At 23.2% G+C, this 26777-nt stretch overlaps 12 protein-coding genes across 12 annotated transcripts; 4 read left to right on the top strand and 8 right to left on the bottom strand.

The window, feature by feature from the left end:
• Positions 1-2626: 2626 nt before the first annotated feature.
• DICPUDRAFT_79157 (uncharacterized protein) lies at positions 2627-3357 on the bottom strand (the record flags this gene model as incomplete). The annotated part of the gene is made up of 2 exons (XM_003288317.1): positions 2627-2980; positions 3034-3357. The coding sequence occupies 2 exons, from the start codon at positions 3355-3357 to the stop codon at positions 2627-2629; spliced, it is 678 nt and encodes a 225-aa protein (XP_003288365.1).
• Positions 3358-3729: 372 nt separating this feature from the next.
• Positions 3730-5726, bottom strand: DICPUDRAFT_79158 (uncharacterized protein; the record flags this gene model as incomplete). The annotated part of the gene is made up of 4 exons (XM_003288318.1): positions 3730-4766; positions 4833-5123; positions 5194-5443; positions 5616-5726. The coding sequence occupies 4 exons, from the start codon at positions 5724-5726 to the stop codon at positions 3730-3732; spliced, it is 1689 nt and encodes a 562-aa protein (XP_003288366.1).
• A 1310-nt stretch (positions 5727-7036) lies between these two features.
• Positions 7037-9126, bottom strand: DICPUDRAFT_152579 (uncharacterized protein; the record flags this gene model as incomplete). Its single annotated transcript, XM_003288319.1, has 2 exons — positions 7037-7628; positions 7727-9126. 2 exons carry the CDS (start codon positions 9124-9126, stop codon positions 7037-7039), a joined length of 1992 nt encoding a protein of 663 aa, XP_003288367.1.
• Positions 9127-9799: 673 nt separating this feature from the next.
• Positions 9800-10831, top strand: DICPUDRAFT_152580 (uncharacterized protein; the record flags this gene model as incomplete). The annotated part of the gene is made up of 3 exons (XM_003288307.1): positions 9800-10233; positions 10299-10530; positions 10727-10831. 3 exons carry the CDS (start codon positions 9800-9802, stop codon positions 10829-10831), a joined length of 771 nt encoding a protein of 256 aa, XP_003288355.1.
• A 407-nt stretch (positions 10832-11238) lies between these two features.
• On the top strand, positions 11239-12378 carry DICPUDRAFT_79161 (uncharacterized protein; the record flags this gene model as incomplete). The annotated part of the gene is made up of 1 exon (XM_003288308.1): positions 11239-12378. The coding sequence occupies one exon, from the start codon at positions 11239-11241 to the stop codon at positions 12376-12378; it is 1140 nt and encodes a 379-aa protein (XP_003288356.1).
• Positions 12379-12594: 216 nt separating this feature from the next.
• Positions 12595-13928, bottom strand: DICPUDRAFT_152582 (uncharacterized protein; the record flags this gene model as incomplete). Its single annotated transcript, XM_003288320.1, has 3 exons — positions 12595-13058; positions 13124-13441; positions 13520-13928. The coding sequence occupies 3 exons, from the start codon at positions 13926-13928 to the stop codon at positions 12595-12597; spliced, it is 1191 nt and encodes a 396-aa protein (XP_003288368.1).
• Positions 13929-14275: 347 nt separating this feature from the next.
• On the bottom strand, positions 14276-17676 carry DICPUDRAFT_55360 (uncharacterized protein; the record flags this gene model as incomplete). The annotated part of the gene is made up of 4 exons (XM_003288321.1): positions 17096-17676; positions 16910-17032; positions 16008-16839; positions 14276-15935 (listed from the first exon to the last, which is right to left on the bottom strand). The coding sequence occupies exons 1-4, from the start codon at positions 17202-17204 to the stop codon at positions 14276-14278; spliced, it is 2724 nt and encodes a 907-aa protein (XP_003288369.1). The 5' UTR covers positions 17205-17676.
• A 169-nt stretch (positions 17677-17845) lies between these two features.
• DICPUDRAFT_92081 (uncharacterized protein) lies at positions 17846-18955 on the bottom strand. Its single transcript, XM_003288322.1, has one exon. It carries the CDS (start codon positions 18942-18944, stop codon positions 17952-17954), a length of 993 nt encoding a protein of 330 aa, XP_003288370.1. The 5' UTR covers positions 18945-18955; the 3' UTR covers positions 17846-17951.
• A 577-nt stretch (positions 18956-19532) lies between these two features.
• Positions 19533-22021, bottom strand: DICPUDRAFT_152585 (uncharacterized protein; the record flags this gene model as incomplete). The annotated part of the gene is made up of 3 exons (XM_003288323.1): positions 19533-20601; positions 20661-21337; positions 21422-22021. 3 exons carry the CDS (start codon positions 22019-22021, stop codon positions 19533-19535), a joined length of 2346 nt encoding a protein of 781 aa, XP_003288371.1.
• A 370-nt stretch (positions 22022-22391) lies between these two features.
• Positions 22392-23408, top strand: DICPUDRAFT_33913 (uncharacterized protein; the record flags this gene model as incomplete). Its single annotated transcript, XM_003288309.1, has 2 exons — positions 22392-23120; positions 23184-23408. The coding sequence occupies 2 exons, from the start codon at positions 22392-22394 to the stop codon at positions 23406-23408; spliced, it is 954 nt and encodes a 317-aa protein (XP_003288357.1).
• Positions 23409-23604: 196 nt separating this feature from the next.
• On the top strand, positions 23605-24923 carry DICPUDRAFT_97997 (uncharacterized protein). Its single transcript, XM_003288310.1, has 3 exons — positions 23605-24276; positions 24348-24415; positions 24496-24923. Exons 1-3 carry the CDS (start codon positions 23865-23867, stop codon positions 24724-24726), a joined length of 711 nt encoding a protein of 236 aa, XP_003288358.1. The 5' UTR covers positions 23605-23864; the 3' UTR covers positions 24727-24923.
• On the bottom strand, positions 24915-26601 carry DICPUDRAFT_97998 (uncharacterized protein). Its single transcript, XM_003288324.1, has 4 exons — positions 26249-26601; positions 25997-26162; positions 25605-25928; positions 24915-25530 (listed from the first exon to the last, which is right to left on the bottom strand). The coding sequence occupies exons 1-4, from the start codon at positions 26582-26584 to the stop codon at positions 24941-24943; spliced, it is 1416 nt and encodes a 471-aa protein (XP_003288372.1). The 5' UTR covers positions 26585-26601; the 3' UTR covers positions 24915-24940.
• Between the last annotated feature and the right edge of the window lie 176 nt (positions 26602-26777).

Below are 26777 nucleotides of genomic sequence, written 5' to 3' on the forward strand. Positions count from 1 at the left end.
TCAATATGGTGGTTAATTATGTATTCTGCGTGGTGGGATACACAATTAACCATTCAGTTCTAATATACACTCACCCACTATATTTATTTGTTGTTTTAACTATTCACCCTTTACATTTCATTTCATTCTATTTCCAATATGGTGGTTAATTATGTATTCTGCGTGGTGGGATACATAATTAACCATTCGGCTCTAATATATTCACATATATCAAGTGTTATTTATCACATAAACATATCAAGTAATATTTAGCATTTAAAATATCAAATATTATTTATCATATAAACATATCAAGTATTATTAGCATTGAAAAATATCATGAATTATGTATTATTTAAAAATATCAAGAATTTTTTATCATTTAAACATATCAAGTTTTATTAGCATTGAAAAATATCATGAATTATGTAATATTTAAAAATATCAAATATTGTTTAATATTCAATCAAGTTTTCGATCAACTAATTGTTTTTTATTGGATGTAAATAAGTAGCTTTGTCAAGTCAAATTTCCATTACATTTATTTGTTGTTTTTTTATTCACCCACTACATCTATTTGTTATTTTAATTATTCACCTATTACATTTCATTTCATTCTATTATCAATATAGTGGTTAATTATGTATTCTGCGTGGTGGGATACATAATTAACCATTCAGTTCTAATATACTCACCCACTACATTTCTTTGTTGTTTTTTTAATTCACCCATTACATTTCATTTCATTCTATTATCAATATGGTGGTTAGTTATGTATTCTGCGTGGTGGGATACATAATTAACCATTCGGCTCTAATATACTTACAATTCTTGTATTCTGCGTGGTGGGATACATAATTAACCATTCGCCTCTGATATACTTACCTCCACGTGGGTTTAATCATTCAAGAATATCAAGATTTATTGTATAATAATTATAGTATAAGTATTTTATTGGATTATTTAAAAATACCAATTATTGTGAAGTATTCAAAATATATCAAATATTATGGAACATTAAAAATATCAAGTATTATATTGCATATAAAAATATCAGCTATTATGTATAATTAAAATATATCAAGGATTTTTTAGCATTTAATTATTTAAATACAACTATAGTTTTTTTGTTTATTTTGATACAATTGTAACATTCAAAATATCAGATATTATGGATCATTAAAAATAACAAGTATTTTATAGCATATAAAAATATAAACTATTGTGTCTCATTAAAATATATCAAGGATTATTTAGCATTTAATTATTATAATTCAACTATCTTTTTTTTTTATTTTGATATACCATAATTTTATAAAATTTATAATCATTATACACATTCAAGTGGATTGGATCATTCAATAATATCAAGATTTATTGTATAACGATTATAATATAAGTATTTTATTGGATCATTAAAAAATATCAATTATTGTGTAACATTCAAATTAAATCAAATATTATGGATCATTAAAAATAAAAATATCAAGTATTATGTATCTTTAAATATCAAATATTATTTGGAATACAAAAATATCAACGATTATTTAGGATTAAAAATAATAAGCATTATATAGTATTTAAACATATCGAGTGGAATTATAACTGTTCAAAAACATCAAATATTATTTAGCATTTAAAATATCAAGGATTATTTAACATTTAAACATATCAAATACTATTTAAAATTAAATATATCAAATCAACTCCCAATAGGTATTTTGATTACATAGATACTGAGTTGGGCCCTTGGTATCTATGTTTTTGAAATTAACCTAATTTTCAATGTGGTGGTTAATTATGTATTCTGCGTGGTGGTACACATAATTAACCACAAATTTTTAATATAGTGTTTAATTATTTATACTGCCTGAAGGTATAAATAATTAACCATTCGGCTCTAATATACTAACCTCCCCGTGGTAGAGCTGGAAACACTCTTTACAAAGAGTGGCTAATAGTATAAATAAATAAAATAATTTTTAAATGAATAGGTTAACGATAATTGGTGAAAACTGAGAATAACGATAAAAATATCAAGTATTATGTTAAATTCATAATATATATATATAATATCAACTATTGTGTATCATTCAAATATATCAAAGATTATTTAGCATTTAATTATTAAAATTCAAAACTTATAATCAATTATTTAATATATAATATACAAGTAAATAAAAAATTAATAATAGAAACCAGGTTATATTCTCAAAAAATCATTTGAATTAAGTATGGAATAATGCTATGTTAAATTAAAAAATAATAAAAACCTTATAATCTTAACTTTTTAATTTAAAATATTTTTTTATTTTTTTTAGAAATTTAAATTTATTTACATATGAAACAAAACTAAAATTATTAAATAACCAATTATAGGAATTTGTTAACAAATATTTTAATGAAGTATGTCATTGGTTATAATGATTATTGATTATATAATTAAGTATGATGATTAAAATTGAATATCAGAAATTATTGCTGATATTATCACCTGAATTAGATAGGAAGGGATGTTATGACTCTTTTTTGTTGTGCACATGAGTTAACACCTCATGTAATATTTAATGAAGGTTTAAATATATTGTATACAATTTAACCATTTTTAATTTTATTGGTTTTTATATTTATTGATTTATTTTTTATATTATTTTTTTTTATCATCATCAAACATTTCATATGGAATGTTATCACATGCATCTTCGTATGTTGTATTATAGTCTATATTGTAGCTTGGTGTTTCCATTACTTCTGGGGAAGTTTGAAGATCTATACTAGTCTCTGGTGGATATAAATTGGAAAAAGAGTGTAATTCAATTCCAATACTTGATGATTGTGGTTCCCCTTGTGTATGCTGTGGAGTTGTATTTTGGACTATACTATAATTTATATTAACCCTAAATAAACTTTGGCTTGGGTATTTGTCATATGAAATGTTAAAATTCCTGTGGGAATATTGTAAATTTAATTTTTTAATTGTATATTTTATTTGTTTATAAAGCTGTAAAATAATTAGTATTTTTTTTTTATAAAAAAAATAGTCTAAATACTTACTATAATAAAGTAAACAATCACTACACAAAAAACTGAAAAAATAACACTACCAAAAACAATAAATGCAAAAATTCCAAAATCAAATTCTTTTTTCATGGCTTTAGGTAATGCCACAACTATTGCAATTATTATTACAAGAAAAATTAAAAAAGCATAAAATTTTTTATGAAAAGCACTATTACATTTTTTTACAATAGACAAATATTCTTCGAAAGTTAAAACATTATTTAGTTCCTCTGGTAAATCTGTTGGTATAAGTAAAGTATTGGTTTCATCACCATTACAACCTGTATCATCCACAGGAATTTCAAATTTATAATACATTATATCTTTATTTATTTAAAAAAACTATATGATTATAAAAAAAAAAAATTTTTACCATAAAAATATAAATTTTTTTTTTAAATAATTTTAATTTTCTCAAAACTATTTCTGTCATTTATTTTTTTTTAAAAAAAAAAGAATCTTGGGAATTTAGGAAAACACTCAACGCCCAACCCTTTTTTTTGACATATTTTATTATAATTTCAAAAAAAAAACCAACCACCCCAAACATCACTTTGTTGTTTTAATAAAAAAAAAATTATACCAAATATATTATTTTGAAAATCAAATCAAAAAAAAATTAAAAAAAAATAATTTTAAATTTTATAATTTTTTTAAAAATTTAAAAAAAAATATTTATTTAAATAACAATTAGATTAAAGTGTTTTCAATTTTATTGTATTGAGTAAATACTCTCCAATTTTTATTAGAGGATGAGTCAATTTCTTCGTCATTACCGATGTACCCACCACCACTACCACCGCAACTATTAATTGATAATTGATTCTCTATTCTTTCCAAAAGGTTGATTGGTTTTTCCATATTTCCCATTAAAGAAGGTGATAACGAAGAAGATGAATCACCACCACCCCCACCATTGATATTTGTTAATTCTTCATCTTCATCGGTACTGCCTTGAGATACATCATTAATATGAAATTTTGTATTTTTATTGATACCCAGTACTAATAGTTTTGGTGATTGACTTAAAGGAATGCATGGTGCAGATTTTGAAATATTAATACCGATAGCCCAACTTGGAGATGAACATCTTGATGATGGCGAGTTACCACACAATGGAGGCATTCCATTACTACCAGAAAAAAGACTTGGGGATTTATTTAATTCTACTCCACTTGATGATTTTATAAGAGGTGAACCACTTGGGGATGGAGAACCTCTATCAATACCATTTGGAAGCTTTAATAGAGGCGAACCACTTGGGGATGGAGATGCACATCTACGATTCTTTAAGTATTGTTGTTTTTGCTTTTTCTTTACTTCTAATGGATCTTCATTTTCTACTAATACGAATTTTCCCATTGATTCAGTATCACCAAAGAAACAATAAAATTTATCTTTTAAAAATTTTTCAAATAAGTTATGAACAAATTCAGATGCTAACTTTTCCTCTTGGGTACTTCCACTTCCAGAGATGTCCAAGCTAAACATATTTAAACTTGAAAACCAAATTTTATATTGTTGATTATAATCAATGGGATTTAAAAAATTGCTTTTTTTATATTGACTATACAAGTCCTCTTGAATGATTTCACTAACAGTATTTAGATCTCTACCAGGAGCTCTTTTACTTGTCATTCTTCCTACTAAAGATTCAGTAAATGTTGATAATGGATCTCTTTCTGATGCATATTTACCTAAATTTGTTGAATATAAAAATGCAGTATCTATAAAAAAAAAAAAATTTAAATTAATATAAACAATTAGAATTTTTAGATTACTATTAAACTTACTTTTACTTTCTTTGAATTGAGATTCGACTGGTCTTGGATATTTTTTTAAAATTGAAATATATTGGTCAGTGGTGGCATCGTCATTTAATCTACAACATTCTAAAATAAAAAGTTTTTTAAAAGATAATTGGATATCTGATACCTTTAAATTACTAACCTCGATATCCTTTTCTTTTAAATCGACTATATCGACCAATTCATTTAAACAAAGAAAAGATTTTTTCTTTTTACTACTAGTACAACCAGGTGATGTTTCATTGCTTTTATCTAACTCTAACTCTAACCCACTCTCTGGATATTTTAATTTTATTAATACAACATGATAGCATTGTTAAAATATAAAACTATTATTAATACATACTTTTAGATACAGTGTGGCCTGAAAAATAAAAAATTAAATCTACATTTGTTTCAGTATATTTGAATGAATTAATAAATTCAACAAAACATTTTTTTAAATTTGGTTCATTTAAAACTAAAGTACAATTAAAACCACATTTATCTTGCAATATATCTGAAACTCTTTGAGCATCTTTATCAAAATGGTACTTTCCTCCATAACTATTTCCACAAACAAAAGCTTTTCTAATTTTTTGATTTTTTATATTTTGCTATAATAAAATATAAAAAATAAAATTAATACAAAATTAAAATCAATTATAATACAATGAAATTATTGTTGTTATTAATTATTTTTTGTCATTATTTATTATGGTTATTTCATAAACATGAAACAATTAAACATTTTTAAAATAAAATTTAATTTATATAAAAAAATAATACTTTTGTGTTTGTTTCTCCTTCCTTGTCTGAGTCAAAAAAAAAGTCCCATTCTGATGGAACATGTCTCGAAATATCCCTTTTGATATTGATATTATTACTACTATTATTCATTTTTTTTTTCTTTTCTTTTTTTCTTTTTTTTCTTTTTTTTTTTTTTTTTTTTATTTTTTAAAAAACTATTATTTTTAAACACAAAAAATAATTGATCAATTTACAGAATATACAAAAATATTTAAAATATATACAAAATAATATAATGGAATGAACGAAATGAATAAAATGGATGAAATATTGGAAAAAAAAAAAAAAAAAAAAAAAAAAAAAGAAAAAAAGAAAAAAAGCAAATTTTAAAAAAATAATTAATAATATAAATGAATGAATAAATAATAATTAATAAAAAAAAAACAAAAAAAAAGAAAAAGAAAAAGTAAAAAGAAAAAAGAAAAAGAAAAAAAGTAAAATTTTTATTGATAAATAATAATTGAAAAAAAAAAAAAAAAAAATTTGTTCCATTCATTATTTATATATATTTTTTTTTAGAAATATTTATCAAAGAAAATTCATTTATCTATTTGTATTTTTTTTTTTTTAAAAAAAAAATAAAAATGATAGAGCTGTTCTTTGATTTGAAAATATCCAAAAGTTTTTTTGAGGAACGCAAAAACATGTGGTTTTGAAGAAAAAAAAAATATTATTTAAAAAAATTAAAAATTAAGCTCTAAATAGGTTAAAAGACAAGATAAGCATCTCAAACAAACAAAATAAAAACAACACTTTTGGTGGTTATATTTCGTTGTCATACTGAAATTTGCAGGTTTGTAAGTTTTTTTTTTTATTTCGCATTATTGTAAAAAATATGTGCATGTGAACAAATTTCTAAAATTTGTGAAAAAATATCTAAAAAAAAAATGTAAAAAAAATTTTTTAATTTTTTTATCATTATGATTATTATAATAACCTCTTTAAAAAAAACTAATATTGATTCATTTTAAGATATAGAAAATTCGTATAAAACTTATATTTTTTACTTTATTTTTAAGGAATAAATTTTTATTCAATTTTTAATTTAAATTAATATTTCTATTGGTCCTCTTGTATGGGTGTATATACTATTAATAGTAAATTAAAATATCTATTATTATTTTTTTCTTTTCTTTAATAATAATAAAAGTAAAATCACCAATAAATTTTTTTGATAATTAAAATAATAACCAATAAACAAATTTTTATATGCCCCCATAATAATCGGAAAATTATTTATTATTGTTATTATTTTTAATATTTTTATTATAATTATTAAGATTTTTTTTTAAATCACTGAATTTGTAATTTCGTGTATAGTAAAAGAAAAAAAATATCTTTTTAAGAAATAAAAAAAAAAAAAAAAAAAGAAAAATGAAAAAGAAATAATTTATATTTATTTAAATACTGTCTTCTAATTGGTCATTATCTTCTAAACGTAATTTTTGATCCAAAAATACTGAAAACATTAATGTTTTTAAAAATTCACCCATCCAATCTTGATGCTCTTCAAAGTCTGGAAACTCGGTAAATATAAAAGATTCTTTAACAAAGATGGAAATTGACTTTTGCTCTGTAACATTTCTAACACAATGTCTCTTAAAGTTTTCGAAAAGTTTCTCTAAATGATTATTTATACCTGATATGAATGGATTTAACCTTTGTTCTTGATCTTCGTTTGGTATGAAAGTAGTTTTCTTTGAGGTTATAGTTTGTTTAATATCTTTTAATGCTGTATTGAAAACGGCTAATAAATCTTCCCAGTGTGGGAACAACATTACTTTATTGGTGCATGTTAATTTGGCAGAGTCAATATCATAGAGCACGATATCAGAGAAATCTACATCTTTAGGCATTTCTGTTAAACCAATAATATAGGGTACTGGTGCTGCCAATAAATCTTGTACTGATAATGATGATACTGAATTGGGTAATAATGGTAATATTACTGATTGATAACTAAATGGAGATAATAATGAAATAAGTGAAAAACTATATTATAAAAACAAAAAAAAAAAAAAAAAAAAAAAAAAAAAATGTTAATCAAAATGATTTAAAATATATAATGGTATTTAAAATTATCTACATACATTACAGAAGTTAAAACTCTAATAGTTTTTGAATAAAAAATTACTTTTTTTTCTAATAAAATTGAATTTAATAATATTATTAAGGTTTTTGGTTGAACCAATTGAATAGTGGTAAATAACCCATATTTTAACATAAAATCACTATAGTCCAAATTATTTTGGTTGATTGCTGGTGATCTTGAGCCATTGTTGGCGCCATCTGTCTTTAGTGCTCTTTTAAATTTTATGGTTTGTTCACCTAAAACTTTGATATGATATGATACAGTTTGTCCAAAGTTTGGTACTGGATGATTATAGAAATATTCAATAAGTTCTAAAATTGGTCTTTCTTTAACCCTAAATCCTGAATTATTAACTAATGGATCTTCAATTGGTGTTGGGGAATCTGTTGATGTTACAATAATTGTAGTTGTTGCTGATAAATTATTACTACTATTATTATTATTATTGTTTTGATGGGATGTAGATAAAGTATGAGGTGAAGCTGATAATGATTGTTGTTGTTGCTGTTTTTTTAAATTTCTTTTTGTTGATGATAATGAGATTAAGTTTTGGAATTTGGTAATTTCTTGCATATGTTGAAGTGCCAACAATCCATTTATTATATCAAAGTGTAAAGGAAAGAATGGATATTTTGTAATGATACAAAAGCATCTAGGTGCAGTATAGATAACATCACCAACTTGAGGAATACTTTCATCGTCGCATGGTTCATCATCGATATCTACTTCAAAACGTTGTCCCTTAGCTAGTGTTCCAATAGATGATGTTTTAGTTGTGCATACACCATATAAAACGTCTTTCTTTTCATCAGTCATCATAAAAACAAAAGAGTCTTCAGGTTGTTTTAAATTCTTTTGTTGATATAAAACTTGGAAAAGATTTGTGTGTGATGCAGTTTGTGATACTGTGGATACATTAATACCATTTGGGAATGGGAAAAACTCTACTGACAGATTATTTAATGGTTTATCAGGTGGATATTGATAAAGAATTTTAGGTTGCTCTGGTTTATTATTAGAAAAAAGAGGAGGTGTTGTATTGTGAGTTGGGGGTGATGAAAATGATGATGATAAAAATGGAATTGGTGACGATGATCTAATTAGTGATGGTTTACTTGCTGCAGGTGTTGATGATGATAGTGGTGGGGATGTGTTGGGTGACGATGTATTATTTAATGATGTTGTTGAGTTTCCTTCGAGTGGGGGTACACCAATTACTATAAACCATTCAAATAATCTTGGTCTATCCACAACCGAAGATCTTCTTCTAACACCGGTATGTAATGACCTGGACAGTTTTTCATCGTTGGTTAAAGCCTCAACATCGATTGAAATATCCATCATTTTTCTGCCTGATGCTGTTCTTCTGTGTGATTTTACAAATGGTATGGATTGCATTTTATTACTTTTTATTATTTAATTTAATTTTACTTTTCTATTTATTGATAAGTTTTTTAATATTTCATTAATTAATTTTACTATTATTGGTATTAAAAAAAAAAAATGTAATTTTATAAATGTATTATTATATAGTTTAATATTATTATTTTTTATTGCTATTTCTTTTTTTTTTTATAAATTATAATATAGTGCTATTAAATATTGAAAAATTAATATGAAATTTAAATTTCATATATTATTTATTATTTATTATTATCTGAATTTTATTTTTTTGTTTTTTTAAAAAAAATGAAAAATAAAAAAAAAATTATTTTTATTAAAATAATTTATTATTATTATTATTTTTTTAAATTATTTTTTTTTTAAATTATTTTTTTGTCCGTTTTTTTTTTGACATCAAAAATAGATCCAAATCTATTTTGTGCAGTTTTGCGTAATTGGGAAAAAAAAAATTAAAAGTACAATTGAACAATTGAAAGAAAATGTATTTTTATTTCTTTATTTAAACAAATTATAAATAATTTATTTCCCCCATTTGTAATTATTTCTTTTAATTTTTTTTAATTTTTTTTTTTTTTAAAGATAAAATGAATAAAAAAAATTTATTTTAAAAACTAAATTGTTTTTTTTTAATTTATTATATTATTTAACCCCTAACCCTTTTCACACAATGCTTTTATTTTTTAGAAATTATCTTAATTCAACAAGAGTTTGGACATTGAATTTTGTTTTTGCAGGAAATATTATTAATATATCTTTATTATATAAAAATGGAATTGAAATCGATTATAGGATATTTTTATGCACACTTTTAATTCAAATTTTAGTTAACAATATTTCAAATTTAGTGAATTCATATTATGATTTTATTAAAGGATTAGACAATGAAGAGACATCAGGTGATAGAACAATGTTTAAATATAGTCTATCATTAAATCAAATTTATTTATTTACAAAATTAACATTTGCATTGACTATATTAATAACCATTTATTTAAACTATTTAATAAGCAACAATAATTTAAAATCAGTTATTGTATTATCAATAATAGTATTAAATACTTTTTTAGCATTTTTTTATACAGCCCCACCTTTTGAATTCAAGTAAGTTTATATTGTTTTATTTTACTATATTATTATAATAATATTTAAAAATTTAAAAAAAATAGATATAATTTTTTAGGGGAACTCTCAGCTTCAATTGGATATTTTTTTATTGGATCATTTTCGTATTATTGTCAAACTAATAATGGATTAAATGATTTATTTCATTACTCAATGATATTTACTTTGGGAAGTTTATCAATAATCTATTCAAATAATGTTAGGGATATCAAGGTTGATAAAATGGCTAATATTAAAACAATTCCAATATTTTTAGGTGAAAAAATATCTTATATAGTATATTTTACAATTTATTTGATGTATGTATTAGATTTATCTTTTTATTTATTTTTTTTTTTTTAATTATTATAACTAACATTTTTCAAATAATTTTAGAATTTATTTATACATTATTTTTATATCAATCAAATTAAATAATTATTATTTAAATTTACCATTATTAACCATATATGATTTGTATAATATTTTCAAGAAATCAAAAACTTCATTATTTTATATCGATTTATTATCAGCTAAAATGGTATTAAAATTAAGTATATTGTTATCAGTTGGTATACTATTAAAATCAAATCAATAAAGTTATTATTTTTTCCTTTAACAATAAATTAAAATAAATATTTTGGTGGTGACCACAATGGAAAATGAAAAAACTATTTTTTTTTTTTTTTTTTTTTTTAAAATTTTTTTTAATTTAAAATATTTAAAATTATTTATTTTTTTAATTTATTTTTTTAAAAATTTTTATAATAATAAAATTTTGATTTATCTCATATTATTTCTTTTTATTTAATCACGATAGAATAAAAAAAAGGAAATATTTATATATATTTAATAGTATATATATTATTTTTTTTAAAACATTGTTTTTGTGTATGTGGGGATAAAGTGTGTTTTTTTTTCAACTATATATTTATTTAAAATAATAATATACCAAATTTTAGTATATTATTAAAAACGAAGAAAGAAAATATATAATTGTAATAAATGGATTTATTATGGTTAGTTCCTTTAATTATAGGTGCTGTTTTGTGGGCGGGATGTGATGTAATTTCCGATGCGGTAATCGGCGAACAAGACGAAGAAAAAGAAAAGAGTGAAAAAGACGACATTGAAAAGAATAATAAAGATGGAGACGAAGAAAAGAATATGGTAATTTCAACAGAGAACAAAGCAACTACACCCACAGGGGAAAAATTGACCGGTGAGCAAGATGCAATTATCTCGGGAATAGTAATGTTTTTCTTGGGTATTTTCATTCACAGTGCAATGGGTACTACACAACTTTACGAATATTACGATACATATATCGCAAATGATGGTTTTACAGCAGCTAATAGTTTAGAAAGAATATCACCCACAATGGTTACATGGGCCGCTTTAATTGGAGGTGTTTTTCAGTGTGGCTCTCTAATTTACTTATTAAAATCGTTCGAATCATCATCATCAACTATTATTGTACCAATGATCCAGTTAAATTCAATCATTATTTTACCACTATCCATTATTTTATCGATTCTCAGTTATTATTATCCAATACTTTCAACTTTTCATAAAATCATCACACCAACACATTTATTTGCGTTCACATTAATCTTTTTCGGTAGTTTTTATCCATCATTAGAAGGCGATTTCAGCCAGCTATCAAAGATGTCTTTTTGGAAACAGAAGGCAGTATCACAGGTATTATTATCAGATTTTTTAATTGCAATTTATTATTTAATCGTATCCTTTTGTACAAATGAAACTGGTGCAATGAGCAGTAAATCATTCCTCGTTGTCTCAACTTATGGCAATTGTCTAACCTTTGGATTCCTAATTCTCTTTGTACGTTCCTTTAGAAGATCAGCAATAACACTTTTAAAAATCCCAAGAAAATACATTTATCTTTCTGCTATTGGCGAAATCCTATCTTTGTCTGGCTATTTCTTTGTGTCAATTTCATATCATCTTTATTACAACAGTGGTATAGTTTCGGCTGCAGAGGGTGCTCTTAATCAATTCTTTAACTTAATAGTAGCAATCTTATTAAAGAAGTTTTTAAATTTTGGTAGAGATGTTAAAAGAGTTAGGGAAAAAGTATTTTCATGTATTATTGTTTCAATTGGTTTAATCTTAACAACTTAGATATATCAAATTAAAAGTAATAAACAAATAATTAATAATAAATAAATATAAATATAAGTAACAACTAATAATTAATAATAGTAATAATAAAAATTTAATAAATTAAATTAATTTATTTAATATTTTCTAAAAAAAATAAAATAAAATAAAATAATATGTAAAGTATTAATAATTATAATTATTTATTTATTCTTTTATTCTTTTATTCTTTTTTATTTATTCTTTTATTTTGGTTTCTTTTATTTCTTTTGCTTTTGCTCTCAATTCTCTTGTAAATAACAAAAGTGAAATTGATTTGGTAATAAAAAGAGTGAGTGAAATTGGGGCTAAAACTGTGATGAAGGGTAAAGTTGACAAGTAAATTAAAAATGAACCAAATGCAATATTAGCGACTCTGGTAGCAATAATATGTTGTCCAATTTCATTGCTTTTAGATAAAGAGAAGGATTGGAATGCTTTATTTATGAGTGGGGTTGAAATAAGGGCTGCTGTAACAAATGAACTTCTGCTCATCGATCTGAATACATACATCATTGGAAGTTTAAAACGGAATGCAAGATATGAAGTAATTGGTGCTGCAACTAATGCTGATATTAGTAAATCAGTTTTGTTAATTTCAAACATACTTTTAGCCTTTGATCCATATTCCATTAAAATATTTCTATTTTGTGTAGTATTATCTAAAATTAAAAAAAATAATTAATATTAAATAGTATTATTCGCGGTGTATTAAATTAATATTTACCTTTAAAAGTGCTTTCAAAATCAGTTTTTTTTAAAACTTCGTCTGGTACACTTCTACCTGTCATCATCATTAGGAGTACTAAGTACATTTCTTTATCATTTTTGTTTAAATGACCTTTCTTTTCTAAAATTTTATCAAAAACAGCTTTTGAGAAACCATATTTTTCGAGGTAGTCTATATGATCAAGAGATGGATTTGTAATCATCCCTTCAATACTTCTAAAATCCATTTCGCTAATTGTGTTATCTTTATATCTTTCTACCATATTTTTAATATAACCTTTTTGATCTACAATTCTAAATGGAAAATAAAAATTAACTTTTTTTTTTTTAAAATAAAAAATTAATAAAATATGTTATTATAATTAATAAATAATAAATAATAAATAATAGCTACAGTAATAATTCATTAATTTGAATACTTCTACATCGTCCAATGTTCCATCATTACCAAAGAAATACATGATGAATGCTGGTAGAGAAAAAGCAATACAACTAATACCAAAGATTAAAAGGAAATGATTTGATAATGAAAATGTTCCTTTATCTTTATTATAGAATTTTGAATAGGTTTTTCCAGACATTAAATTAAATAGTTTTGATTCATTTTTTGGTGGTTCTGGTTTACTGGAAGAGCAAAAAGATCTTTTTCCAAATTGATTGATATTATTTTTATTTGTGTTGTTTAATAATTGGAATTGATTAATTATAAATTTATTATTATTATTATTGGTTTTTAACACTAAAGTTGAAGATTTATCAATCTTTAATTTATTAATTACCCCAAAGCTAATTCTGCTAAGCATTTTAATTATTAATTATTATATGTGAACCTACAAAAAAAAATTTTTAAAAAATTTAAAAAAAAAAAATAATTTTAAATTAAAAAAATATAAAAAAAAAAAAAAAAAAATAATGCAATAATTGGTTGTTAATATATTAAATTATAATAAAATCTTTTTACTGGGATAATATTTATGTTTATTTTATGTTAATCAAAAAATTAATATGGCCATTTTATCCTATAATGAACATAAATAAAAAAAACTAAAACTAATAAATATTTTAAATTATTATGATATTATATGAAAAAATAATTTATTTTTAATATTTTTTTTTTTTTTTTTTAAAGATTATTGTTTAATTTAAATAGTTATTTGAATAATGGGGTGCATATATGTGTGCAGCCAGTAGGGCAAGACTTTTGTTTGTTGTCAATGAACCAACTTTTCATATGATCTAAATGACCACCATGGCCACAACCTTGACACCATACAAAAACACCTTTTACTGGTAAACGACAGATTGAGCATTTACTTGCGATACGGTTACATTTTTCACAAATTAAACTATTTTGGGGGATAGATTTACCACAATGGGAACATGCGCTAATATAGGTTGTGTGTCTTTTTGATGCTTGATTTATGGTTTGGTCATCGCAATATTTCATAACTTCTAGTGATAAACTCCAAAATTTGAAACGTTGTAATAAATCGATGTATGAGCCAAACCAACGGGTCAATTGATTCTTGTCGATATTTAAATCTATATACCTATTTAATATTAAAACTATAAATACACATGTTTGAACGTCACCTCTTTCTATACAACAATCCAACATATCAATTAAAATAGGTTGGAAATCAAATTCTTCAAATTCAAAACATGGTATTAAAATTTTTAAATCTTCGCTGTTATTCTTTTTATCTTGTTTCTCTTTGCTATTATCCTTTTCTTTATTATTATTGTCATTATTACTATTGTTGCTTTTACCTAACGTATTATTATCTTTATGATTGTTGTCTGTACTGTTTTTATCAGAGTCATTATTTTCTTTACTTTTATCATTATTATTTTTGTCATCTTTATCTTTTTTATTATTATCTGCTTTATCATCTTTTTGCCTTTTATTGTTATCCTTGCTTTTATCTAAATTGTTTTCTGTTGATTTTTGATTGTCTAAAGATGGAGCTCTGATGGGTAATGAAACTAATGGTGTAACGGCCTCGGCTGATAATAAGTTATTAAAGAGATCATTACCAGAGTCAGCAAAATCTAATGATGGCTCTTTAGCAGTCATCATATCGTTGGATGGATCGAAAACATCACCGCCATTTAATTGACCAAAACCATCAAACTTGATACTATCTAAATTTTCTTTTTTGTCATCATCTTCATTCGATTTAGTTGATAACTCTTTATTATTACTATTATTGTTTTTAATTGTTTCAATATTTTTTATTTTTTCGATCTCTTTACTGTTTTCTTCTTGGTGATTTTCTTTTTCTTTTTCTTGTTGTATCTCTTTATCTGGTTGTTGCTTTTGATTTTCATCTTGTTTGTTTTGATCTTTTTGTTGTTTTTCTTCTTTTGATTTCTCTTTTTGATCTTTTTGTAATTGTAATTGTTGCTGTTGTTGTAATATTTGCTCTTCAGTTTCTCTTTCGTCTTTTGGTTTTAATTGATCTAAATGACTGAAATAAAGCTGTAATAATGACCAAACTTTACTTATATGATATTGTTTTACGTTTAAAGATACCAATTGATTATGTTGACATAAGTTATTAAATGAATCGCCCCTAAATTTATAGTTTTTTGCATAATATTCAAAAACATATCTTTCATCATTAATATTATCGATATTTGGATATTTTGGTGTAAAAACATTCATTACTCCCTGTTCAACTTTGACGAGTGGTGGGAGTGGTGGAGGTGTTGGAACATTAAAAGATGCAAAAAATGAAGCATGCATTGGGGCTTGATATGATTGTTGTTGTTGCTGATGTTGTTGATGTTGTTGTAATAATGCATTGCTATTAAAAAAAAAAAAATTAATAAAATGTTTCTAATTAAATATATTTATGTATTGTATAACTAATGCTTACTCGGGGTTTTGGTTTCTATTAATTTTATCGTTAATTGAAGCAATTTCATTATTTATATTCCAAGAAATGCCAGTAGTTCTAATATGTTTATATGGTTTATAGGCGTCATTATATTCATTCAATAAGAGGTTACTATCTTTACTGCAAGAGATAAGAGTGGAAGAGGATCTCCATATTAAACCAGTTGGAACATCGCGATGGTCAGTAAAAGAGAATAAAGGGATATATGGTTTCTTGACATCCCATACATGAATATTGAAATCTACGATTGAGGAACAGCTGGCAATATGCCATTTATTAGCTGGACGCCACTTGATACGAGATACACTAGAAATGGTTGAAACACTATTTAAAGAACGACCAGTTGAGAAATCCCAAACCCTAATAGCACGATCACGACCACCACTTGCAATTATATTTTTTTCTTCTGGATGCCAATCAATTGTTAAAACTAAACCTTGATGTGAGGTAATCTTTTCAGCTGGTGTTGTTGGTTTTCTAATATCCCATAATTGAACTGTGCCATTATCGAATGCTGCTGCAAATTGATTACTTTGAAATGGATTAAATTGTACATCTCTAATTGATTCTGATTTTGGTGAAAATGTTATTTTTGAAGCATTGGCTGAATCTCTAATATCCCAAAATCTTAACGTATTATCTTGTGAACCTGTTAATAAACAATCTAATTTATCTGGATGCCATGCTAATTTATTAACTGCTCTAGAGTGATCTGAAAATACTCTTTCTACTGATTTAGAACCATCTCTAACTAAATTCCAAATAACAACTGCACCATTTGTGGCTGCTGTAGCAATTAATGATTTATGATCTAAAAAAAAAAAAGAAAATAATAAGAATTTTAATTTTTTGATATATTTTTTTTTTTTTAAAATATTTACTCTCTGAATTTGAGGGATGCCAACAACAATCATTTCCAGTATAATTTAAAGATTGGGTTTTACCTGCTCTTAAATTACTTGTGATTTTAAATTCGTTATTTTGAAGTGATACAATTTTAACAACTAAAATAATAATTTGGTAAGAATTTGGTTTTTTATTTTTTTATTTTTTTTAAAACTACTTACTATCTCTACCAGCAACAATTAATCTATTTTGATCATATGATGCACTAATTGCACTTAAAGGACTTCCTAAATTTAAATAAACTTGACATTTATTTGGTGGTTGATTCATTTTTGATTATTTTATTATTATTATTATTATTATTATGTTATATTTATTTGATGTTATTGATATGACTGAAACTATTATTTTATATACAATAAATATATTTTTTTAATTTTTTTATTTGTTTATATGATTAATTATTAAAACTATTATTATATTAACTTTGATTACAAACTATTTGATAAATGACTATTATTCTTTTTAAAAAAAGAGAGAAATGTGTTTATGGATCTTTTTTTAAAATATCATATATAATATAGGAGTGAAAAATTTTAGTTCTTCATTCCTATTAAAAAATCAGTACTATGACAAATACTGATTAATAAAGATAAAAGAAAAAAAATTAAAAAAAACACACTTCTAGAAAAAAAAAAAAAAAAAACAATATACACTACAAAATGTAATTATTTCTAATTGTAAAATAAATATAATATATATAAATAAATATGTAAAAAAAGATAATTTATATATATGTTGGTCGATGGATATAATAAAAGAAAAATAAAAAAATAAAAAAAATAAAAAATTTAAAAATTAAAAAAATTAAAAAATTAAAAAAAAAAAAATTTTAAAAAATTAAAAATATTTTTCTAAAATTTTTTTTTTTTTTGAATTGCAACACAAACCACACCTCGTGCACAAATATTGATTTTTAAAAGAAATTACTTTTTTATTTATTTTTAAATTATAAAACATGGGTATGGATAGAAGTAATAATAGATACTATTTATTGCCTGTTAAAATTGGTTTTGATTATTTTAACGAAAGTATTTGACAACCGGCCTCAACATTGGATATTATTTTATCTCTTTTTAAATTTGCCTTTTCAAAAAGTTGGTCCCAATCTTCTTTTGTTCTTTCTTTACCATTATAGCAATGTAACATTATTATATCGGTGAATAGTTGTTGTGTTTTGTATTGTTTTGGTTCGATTATATAGTCGATTATCATTATTTTTGAATCTTGATCCATTGATTTTATTACTGTTTGTAAAATTTTAATACAGTGTTCGTCATCCCAATCGTGTAAGATATTTTTTAAAATGAAACAATTGGCTTTTGGAACTTGGTCGAAAAAGCTACCGTTGACTAAAGATAATCTTGGTGTCTCTTTTAATGGAGATTTGTCGAGAACACATTTGAGATCAAAGTTGATACCAGCAATTGATTGGTAGTTGTCTAGGATTTCTTTGATTAATAAACCATGTGAACCACCAATATCTGCTATACTTTTATAAGGAGAAAAATCAACATTTTGTAATATATTTTCAATTTGAAGTTTGCTGTATGATTTCATTGAATCCATATAAAGTTTGCAATACTCTGGATACTTTTGAAAACTATCCCAGTACTTTTCTACACCAAGTGCTTCTGGACCCATATTCACATTTTTCATTATTGATTCTTCGATATTATCGTATAGCTTATAGTTGTAATCATTGCTGTATCTTTTTGCCAATGCTTTAAAAGTACCTGAAAACATTGTACTAATTTCAGTTTTGCAAAATACACCATTCTCTTTTTCTGTAAATAACTTGAATGGGATGAAATAACGCATTACCCTATAAATGGAATTTTCATTTATTTTTGTAATTTTTGATATTTCTTTATAGTGTAATCCATTTTCTTCTGTTTCTAACATATCACAAATATCATGTTTCATAATTATTGAAAATAATTTAGTGTGTAAATAACCTCCAAAAAAAGGATACGCAATATCAAAACTATTTCTATTATTTTCTAACATTTCTTTATTTCTTTTTTCTTATTGATATAGTGGGTGAATTAAAATAAATAAAATAAATTTAAAAAAAAAAATAAAAATAAGTGTTTAAATTTAAATTTTTTTTTTATTTTTTTTTTTTTTTAATTAAAAATATATATTTACCAATTATAGCCATCTATTAATATAGATGATCTATAATTAATATTCAATATTTATATGTTTTGAAACAAAATATATTTAATACAAGTACGAGGAATAATTTAGATTTTTTTTAATTTTTTTTTTTATGCACAAAAAAATATAAGTTATCCATAAATATATAATCTTCAATTATTATATATAAAAATTGTAAATAATGTAGATTAAAAAAAATATTTATATAATCTTTATGAATCCCCATACTTTAATAAGCTAATAGGTGTAAGAAACAAATAATTTCTTCATTTTAAAAAAAAGTATTTTTGTAATTATGTATATAAAAAAAAACAGAGATTTATAACCCTTTTATTTAAAATATTTTGATATGTTAATTTATATTTATTATTAATAATATTTAATTTTAAAAAAAAAAAAAAATAAAGTCTTTTATGAAAATAAATTTTTTTTTTTTTATGGATGGAAGGTTTGTCTTGAGAATAGATCTATTGTAACTTGGGATAGGAACGAAGGTATAGATTTACAAGTAAATAAATAGGCTTTAATTTCTTTATCCAAATTTCTTGTGAAATCTGTTTCTAAAAGCTCCATTTGAATTGTTTTATTTGAACCAGAAGTATTATTTTTAAAAATTAAAAAGTCATTTTCACTTTCTGCATACATTGACTGAAGTTTATAAAGACCATTTGTATCGACTTCGATCTTGTAGCCTAATAATGCATAAACACCTTCTCTGAATTCATTGATTTTTTGTCTAAATATTAATTTCAAACGGTCCAATTTCTTTTCGCTGTCATTGATTTGAATTTGTAATCTGTGGTTCTCTTCTAAGATTTTTTTATCACCTTCCATACCGTTGCTTACATCGATCTTTGGATTTAAAATAGCAGTGGTTGGGTTGTTTACAAAGTGTAGTACCTTAGTTTTGGTTGGATCGTATTCACCTTTGCCTAGTCTTGACTCTAACATTGCATTCTCTTCTAATAGGCCTTCGATTTCTTTATTTAATTTGCTAATTTCATCTTTATATTGTTGTTGACTAATCTTTTCATTATTTGCTTTTTCAGTAGATGTACCCTTGCCAATTCCATTTCCCAAATCAAATTGGGATTCAAACTCTTCAATCCATAATGTTTTTTCTTTTAATGCTCTTTCTAATTCTTTAATTCTATCATTCTTTAAACTGTCACGTGTACTGTCCACATTCATTGAATTTGGATCTTCTTCATCATATGCATCCAATATGTTTTTAAAGTTGTCCCTTTCTCTCTTTAATAAATAGTTTAATTTTTCTACTCTTTTAATTTTTTCTGTTAGTTCACTAATTCTTTTTTCTTTATTTTCAATACTTTCTTTTTCACTTTCAATATTTTCATTAATATCTTTATTTCTATTCTCTACTAATTTCCAATTTGCTGTTAAATCCCCAATTTTTGATATTAATAATTGATTATCATTTTCTAATTTTATAATCTTTTGTTTTAATTGTTCGATTTGATTATTATTTTCTGAATTATTCTCACTAAAAAAAAAAAATTAATATTTAATATATTAATAAATAGTAAAATAAATAATACTTACTTATTTGATATATCTTGTAATAAATTTGAATACTCAATTTGTAAAGAGTTATATTTTTCAATAATTGGTTCGAGTCTTGAAAGTTTATCTTTATAGGAATCATTTTGTTGCTTTATTAACTCTAAATTACCTAAATTATCTGAAAGTGTTTTTAATCTTTCAATTTCACCAACACTATCTTGATTTTGTTGTTTATAATACTGAATTTCACTTTTCAATGATTGAATAATAATTTCACAATCTTTAAGTTTTTGTTCATAAATTTCATTTGGTGTCATGGTGGTTCCAGTGGTAGAATTTGATTTTGAAATTGGTGATCTATTGCTAATAGAATTGATTGTAAGTTGATCTAATTGACTCTCTTTTTCGGTCAATATTTTTAAAGTTGACTCCAATGTTTTCTTTTGTTGCTGAATTTGCTCATCCAATTGTCTATTAATAGTTTTCAAGTGTTTAATTTCTGAATCTTTGGCTTTGTTTTCATTGTTTGGGTGGGTTGGTGATTTATGTTTTAATTCATTTACTTCAGTTCTAAATTGCATTTTCTCTTTCTCGATGGCTCTAATTTTTAATTGTGTATTTCTTTCCAAGTCTGAAAACTTTTTTTCTGATTCATTTAATTTCTTTCCTAATTCGATTTCACTATTTGATAAAAATTTGATTTTTTTAATTAATTCCTATATAAAAAAGAGATTAAAAAGATAAATAAAGTTAATAAAAGTTAATTTAGCATTAATAGAGGTGTAAATGGTGATAAATACTTCAATTTCGATATTTTTATTTGCAATTTTTCTTTGGTTTTCTTTTTCATTGTTTTCTAAAATTACTTTATCTTCATCTAATTTATCTAATAGTATTTGACGATCTGCTTCGAGTTTATTGTATTTAATTTTTAATTCTTGTAACTCTTCCTCGGCTTTAATCAAATCTTTAGATTGTTGATTAGAGTCACTTGTTAATTTGGTATCTAGTTTTATCTTCTCTTCCAATTTTTGGATATATTCTCTTTGCACCTTAATTGAACTGAAAGCATCGCTCAAAAATCCAATAGATATATTCATTGAGTCCATTAAACCCTCTCTTGTGCTATTTTCTTGAGTATCTCTACTTTGGCCATCTAAAAAATTGCTAATTTCCCTTTCTATTACCAACAAATCACTATTCTTTTTATAAAAGTTTATAAATTCGCTAATATTGCTGCTGATTAAACTATTACTTTGATTATTACTTTTACTTAATGATTTGAATAAACTGCTATTTGGATTTATTTTATCTTTAAATATTGAGTCATTAAATGATTGACTCAAGTTTAATGACCTGTCATAGTCAAAACTTTGATTATTATAATTGTTCATTGACATTATTGTTTATTTAAAAAAAAGTTTTAATTTAAATAAATGAAAAAAAAAAAATTTTTAAAAATAAAATTTTGAAAAAATTTAAAAAAAAATTATGTTTTGTTTTTTTCTATTTTTTTTTATTTAAATATATTAAAAAAAAATTTTAAATAAGGATTTATGATTACTATTTTAATATTTATTTTTAACAATGATATCCTTCTTTGAAATAATTAGTTTTTTTTTGTAAATTTTATTTATTTTTTTTTTTAAATTTTTTTTTTTTTAAAATTTTTTTAATTTTTAAAAATTGCATTATTAAACACGCACATTCTATCATTATTTATTTTAATATAAAAATAATAATAACAAATATAATAACAAACCATAAATAATGAATGAAGAGCAAGAGAATGAAATTTTAGCAATATCATCCATTTATATAGATACATTTAAAGAAATAGTAGACGATGAAGATGATAACTTTGAAGGCGAATCAAAAAGCTACCAAGTTATAATTACACCAAATATAAGCTGTTTAAAAGAAACTGATAGTGATTATGGGTTAATAATAGATACAGATCATGACTATAATATTTATTTTAAATTTAGTTATCCAAAAGGATATCCAGAATCAGAGGCACCACATATTTCTATTAAAGCATCATGGTTACAAATTTCAGATCAATCAATACTATCTTCACATTTAGAAAATTTTTGGAATCCTGGCGAATTAATTATATTTCAAATGATTAGCTGGATTCAAGAAAACTCTGTTCAAACTTTATTAGACCATTATAAACTAAATAAAAAATCATCCTCTTCTCAATATCATAAAAATCAAAAAACAAATCAACAAAAACAACAGCAACTACAATTACAACAACAGCAACAACAACAACAAAATGAAAATAACAAACCTATTAATAATAGAAAAGTACCAACCATTTATACAGGACCAGCAGTAACTGAAAAAAAGAGTAAATTCCAAGCACATTTAGCTATTGTGAAGGATGAAGAGGACGTTAGATTGGTTTTAGATCATTTACTGAGCTATAAAAAAATATATGAGGCTACTCATAATATGTATACATATAGAATAGAATTACCAAATGGTGAAATTGTAAGTACAATTAATTACCTTATTATCTTAAATAGATATTAATTAAAATCAATTTGGTATTAGGATGAATATTGTAATGATGATGGTGAAGATGGCGCAGGCGAAAAGATGCTTTTTACACTAAATAAAAATCAATCAAAGAATGTATTGGTTGTTGTTACTAGATGGTTTGGTGGCATTTTGTTAGGGGGTAGAAGATATTTTCACATTGTCAACGTAACGAAAGAAATATTAGATATTCAAAGTTCCAATTCCTTAAACCAATGTTCATTGGAATATAATAAATAAACAATAATACATCCAATATTTTTTATTTTTACCAAATTAAATCTTTCAAAATATTGTTTTTTTTTTTTGGTAAAAAATTATATTTTATTTTTTTTTAATTTTTTTTTAATTTTTTTTTAATTTTTACAACATCACATAAATTTTTTTTTTAATTTTAAAATTTTTATTTTTTTAATTTATTTGTGTGCATAATAACATTATTTTGTTTCCATTGTACTTTTTTATTTCGGGTTTTAATCCTATTTTGTGTTGTGTTTTATTTTGTTTGTACTTTGTTTTTTTGTTTTGTTTAAAAAAAAATAAAAAATAAAAAAAAATAAAAAATAATATAAAAAAAAAAAATATAGATAATTTAAATTTAAAAACTTAATAATAAAAACTGTTTGTTTAAGAACAATTATTTGTATAACCATTAATTTTCATCCACCTCTACCACCCTCATCATTACAGTATAAAATGACCCAATATATAAATAGTTCAAATAAAGAGAACCAAATCAATAGACCAATTATTGATAGCAGAACCCCATTGTCAACTATTAAAGGAGGTAACATCAATAATCCCATTAAACCAAGCAATAAAGCTTCAAACCAACCAAACCCATCATTACAAAATGTAATTAAATTAGAGCATTCTTTGGAAGATGCTTTAAAGAAAATTAAATTACTTGAAGCTCAATTAAAGCAAAAAGATGTGATTATTTCAGAACTTAAGACCCAAAATCAAATTTTAGTCGATTCATTTTCTGAAAATGAAAAAACTAATTCTAGAATTAACAATAATAGAATTAGAAAGATTCAAAATCTTACCTTATCCAACCAAACTTTACAAGAAAAGTTGGAAGAAGAATTTTTTAAAAATGAAAAAAGTAAAATATACCATATTTATTAATTAATACATTCATTAAATTACTAAATTTACTAATTATAATTTATTTAGAGGATAAAATTAATATTATTCAGAATAATAACCGAATTAGGTTAATTCACAAGTTAAAAACTGAGAATGTAATTAATTAATAATAGAACTTAATAAATATACACCTCTAAATAGTTTATTAATATTTAAAATTATTTTATTAATATAGAATGAACTCAAAAAAAACCATCATCATAATCTTCACCATCAACAAAACCAAGTTGAACAACAGTTGCATCACCATGAACAATTAACAATAAATAGATCGACAAATTCCTCAGCTCCAGTTGAACCAGCCCAATCTATTAAAGAATTAATTGTACCTTCACAACCAATCTCCTCATCAAGTGTAAATTACTATGGATTAGAAGACTATGAGGAGCATGTTGGTGAATGCTAAATCAATAATTTAATCATTATTGATTTTATCATTATTTCTCTCAAAAACTCTTTTCTTTTTTTTTCAAATGAAAAAAAAAAAAAAAAAAGAATTTATCTAAAAAACTATTTCAATTTTTTTTCCTCCTATTATTTAATAAAATTAATAATAAAAAAAAGAGATAGCCATTATTATGTATATCAAAATTTAAAAAAAAAAAATTGTCGACCATATTTTATTTTTTATTATCTGTATTTTCGTTTCCATTATCTTTTTGATTATTGTTATTGTTGTTGTTATTGTTATTATCATTATTACCATCATTATTAGGTGTTACTTTTTTATCGAAATGGAAATTACCATGGAAATCTAATCTTTTAATTATAAAATCTTCAGTTTGTGGGAAAGGTTCATTAATTGAATCGTCAATTACTTGATTTGGTTGTTTCTGATGCTCTTGTTTATTATTTTCATTTAAATTTTCAATGCTATGATCTATTTTTACAGGATTTGATGAATTGTTTAATTTATAACCTACTGAACTATCCAACTCGCTAAAATGTCTTGTGGCAGAACCTCTGGCTTTTGGTTTTTGTTGTGATTCGTGTGGGGCCCAACCAATTAAAAATATAATTTGAAAAGTTGCTGGAATAGAACCATTTTCATTACCATATAAATGACTGTAAATGGATGATGCTGCTAAAAATGTATCTTTACTTGTAAAATTTCTTCTCTTTAAAATTGCATTATTTTCGCCCATATTCTGTAAATCTCTCATTAAAATAAACATATTGTCATAATTTACTATAATTTTTTCTGTGTCAACTAAAATAGATTAAATAAAAGTGTATTAATAAAAGTAAAATAAATGGTTATATATTAATATATGTAATAGTTACCTGTAGGTAGGGAAAATCTATTTTTTGATAAAATATTTCCAATATCGCTAATTTTGGTAAAGGGTGAAACATGAGGACTAAAACCACCTTCTCTTTCAATCTCTGCTAAATATAATGCATCTTTTAATTCGGTTAAGGTTTCTTCACCAAAAAGTGTTGCTAAAAATACACCATTTGGTTTTAATAATCTCTTTAAATTACCAAATACACCTGGTAAATCATTGATCCAATGTAATGATAAATTACTAACAATAAGGTCCAAACTTTGATCTTCGATTGGTAACTTTTCTTCTAAACTATCTAAAAGAATTCTGGTAGGTTTTACTAAAATATAATGTTAATACGATTATTAAATTATTATTTATTATTATATTATATTATATTTTACCAACCTTCATATTTATCATCTTCATTTTGATCTCTATATAATAATTCTTTGGATGAGTCAACCATATAATATGAATCAAATTTTACACCTCTTTTTTCAATATTTTTTAATAATAATCCATTTCTGCAACCAAAATCTAAAACCTTACTACATTTATATTCTTTAATATCCTAAAATAATAAAAATAATAAAAAAAGGTTAATAAAACTATTTTTGTTTTTTAAAAAAAAGAATAAATAGAAGAATCTAAACATACCAAAATTCTATCAGCCAATCTATCAGAAACTTCTTCGAATAAATAATCGTAATCTTTTGGATTATCAACATTTGTAACAGAGTTATCCCTTTGTATTTTTTTTATATTTGAATCAAAAATTGTCATTTTTGAATAATTTGAATAAAATCTTTTATTATTATTATTATTATTCTTATTATTACTGTTGATATTATTTATATTAAAAAGATTATTACTACTAGTTCCATTTATACTATTATTAGAATTTATATTAATTGATGATAATATAGTTTCATTTTTTTTTAAACTTTTAAAAAACGAAAGTCTATTTTTAATTAAAATAGATCTGTTAATCATTTTTATTATTGTTTTGTTTATTAACCAAATAATAAATCATATGACATAAAAAAAAAATTATAAAAAAATTAAAAAAAAAATAAAAAAACAAAATTATTTTTTTTAAATTTAATTTTTTTATTTTTTATTTTTTATTTGATTTAGAATTATATTTTGGTCTTATATAGACATAAATGTTTTTAAAAAAGAAATG

The sequence above is a fragment of the Dictyostelium purpureum genome, assembly GCF_000190715.1.
Source record: "Dictyostelium purpureum unplaced genomic scaffold DICPUscaffold_131, whole genome shotgun sequence".
Taxonomy (NCBI): Eukaryota; Evosea; class Eumycetozoa; order Dictyosteliales; family Dictyosteliaceae; genus Dictyostelium; species Dictyostelium purpureum.

Bases quoted from the DNA above. Each gene is read 5' to 3' on its own strand.
- DICPUDRAFT_92081 (XM_003288322.1), bottom strand. From the start codon at position 18,944: ATGTTAGAAAATAATAGAAATAGTTTTGATATTGCGTATCCTTTTTTT.
- DICPUDRAFT_97997 (XM_003288310.1), top strand. From the start codon at position 23,865: ATGACCCAATATATAAATAGTTCAAATAAAGAGAACCAAATCAATAGA. The intron at 24,277-24,347 runs GTAAAATATACC...TAATTTATTTAG, and splicing joins ATTTTTTAAAAATGAAAAAA to AGGATAAAATTAATATTATT. The intron at 24,416-24,495 runs GTAATTAATTAA...TTATTAATATAG, and splicing joins ACAAGTTAAAAACTGAGAAT to AATGAACTCAAAAAAAACCA.
- DICPUDRAFT_97998 (XM_003288324.1), bottom strand. From the start codon at position 26,584: ATGATTAACAGATCTATTTTAATTAAAAATAGACTTTCGTTTTTTAAA. The intron at 26,163-26,248 runs GTATGTTTAGAT...TTATTATTTTAG, and splicing joins GATTGGCTGATAGAATTTTG to GATATTAAAGAATATAAATG. The intron at 25,531-25,604 runs GTAACTATTACA...AATCTATTTTAG, and splicing joins TAGATTTTCCCTACCTACAG to TTGACACAGAAAAAATTATA.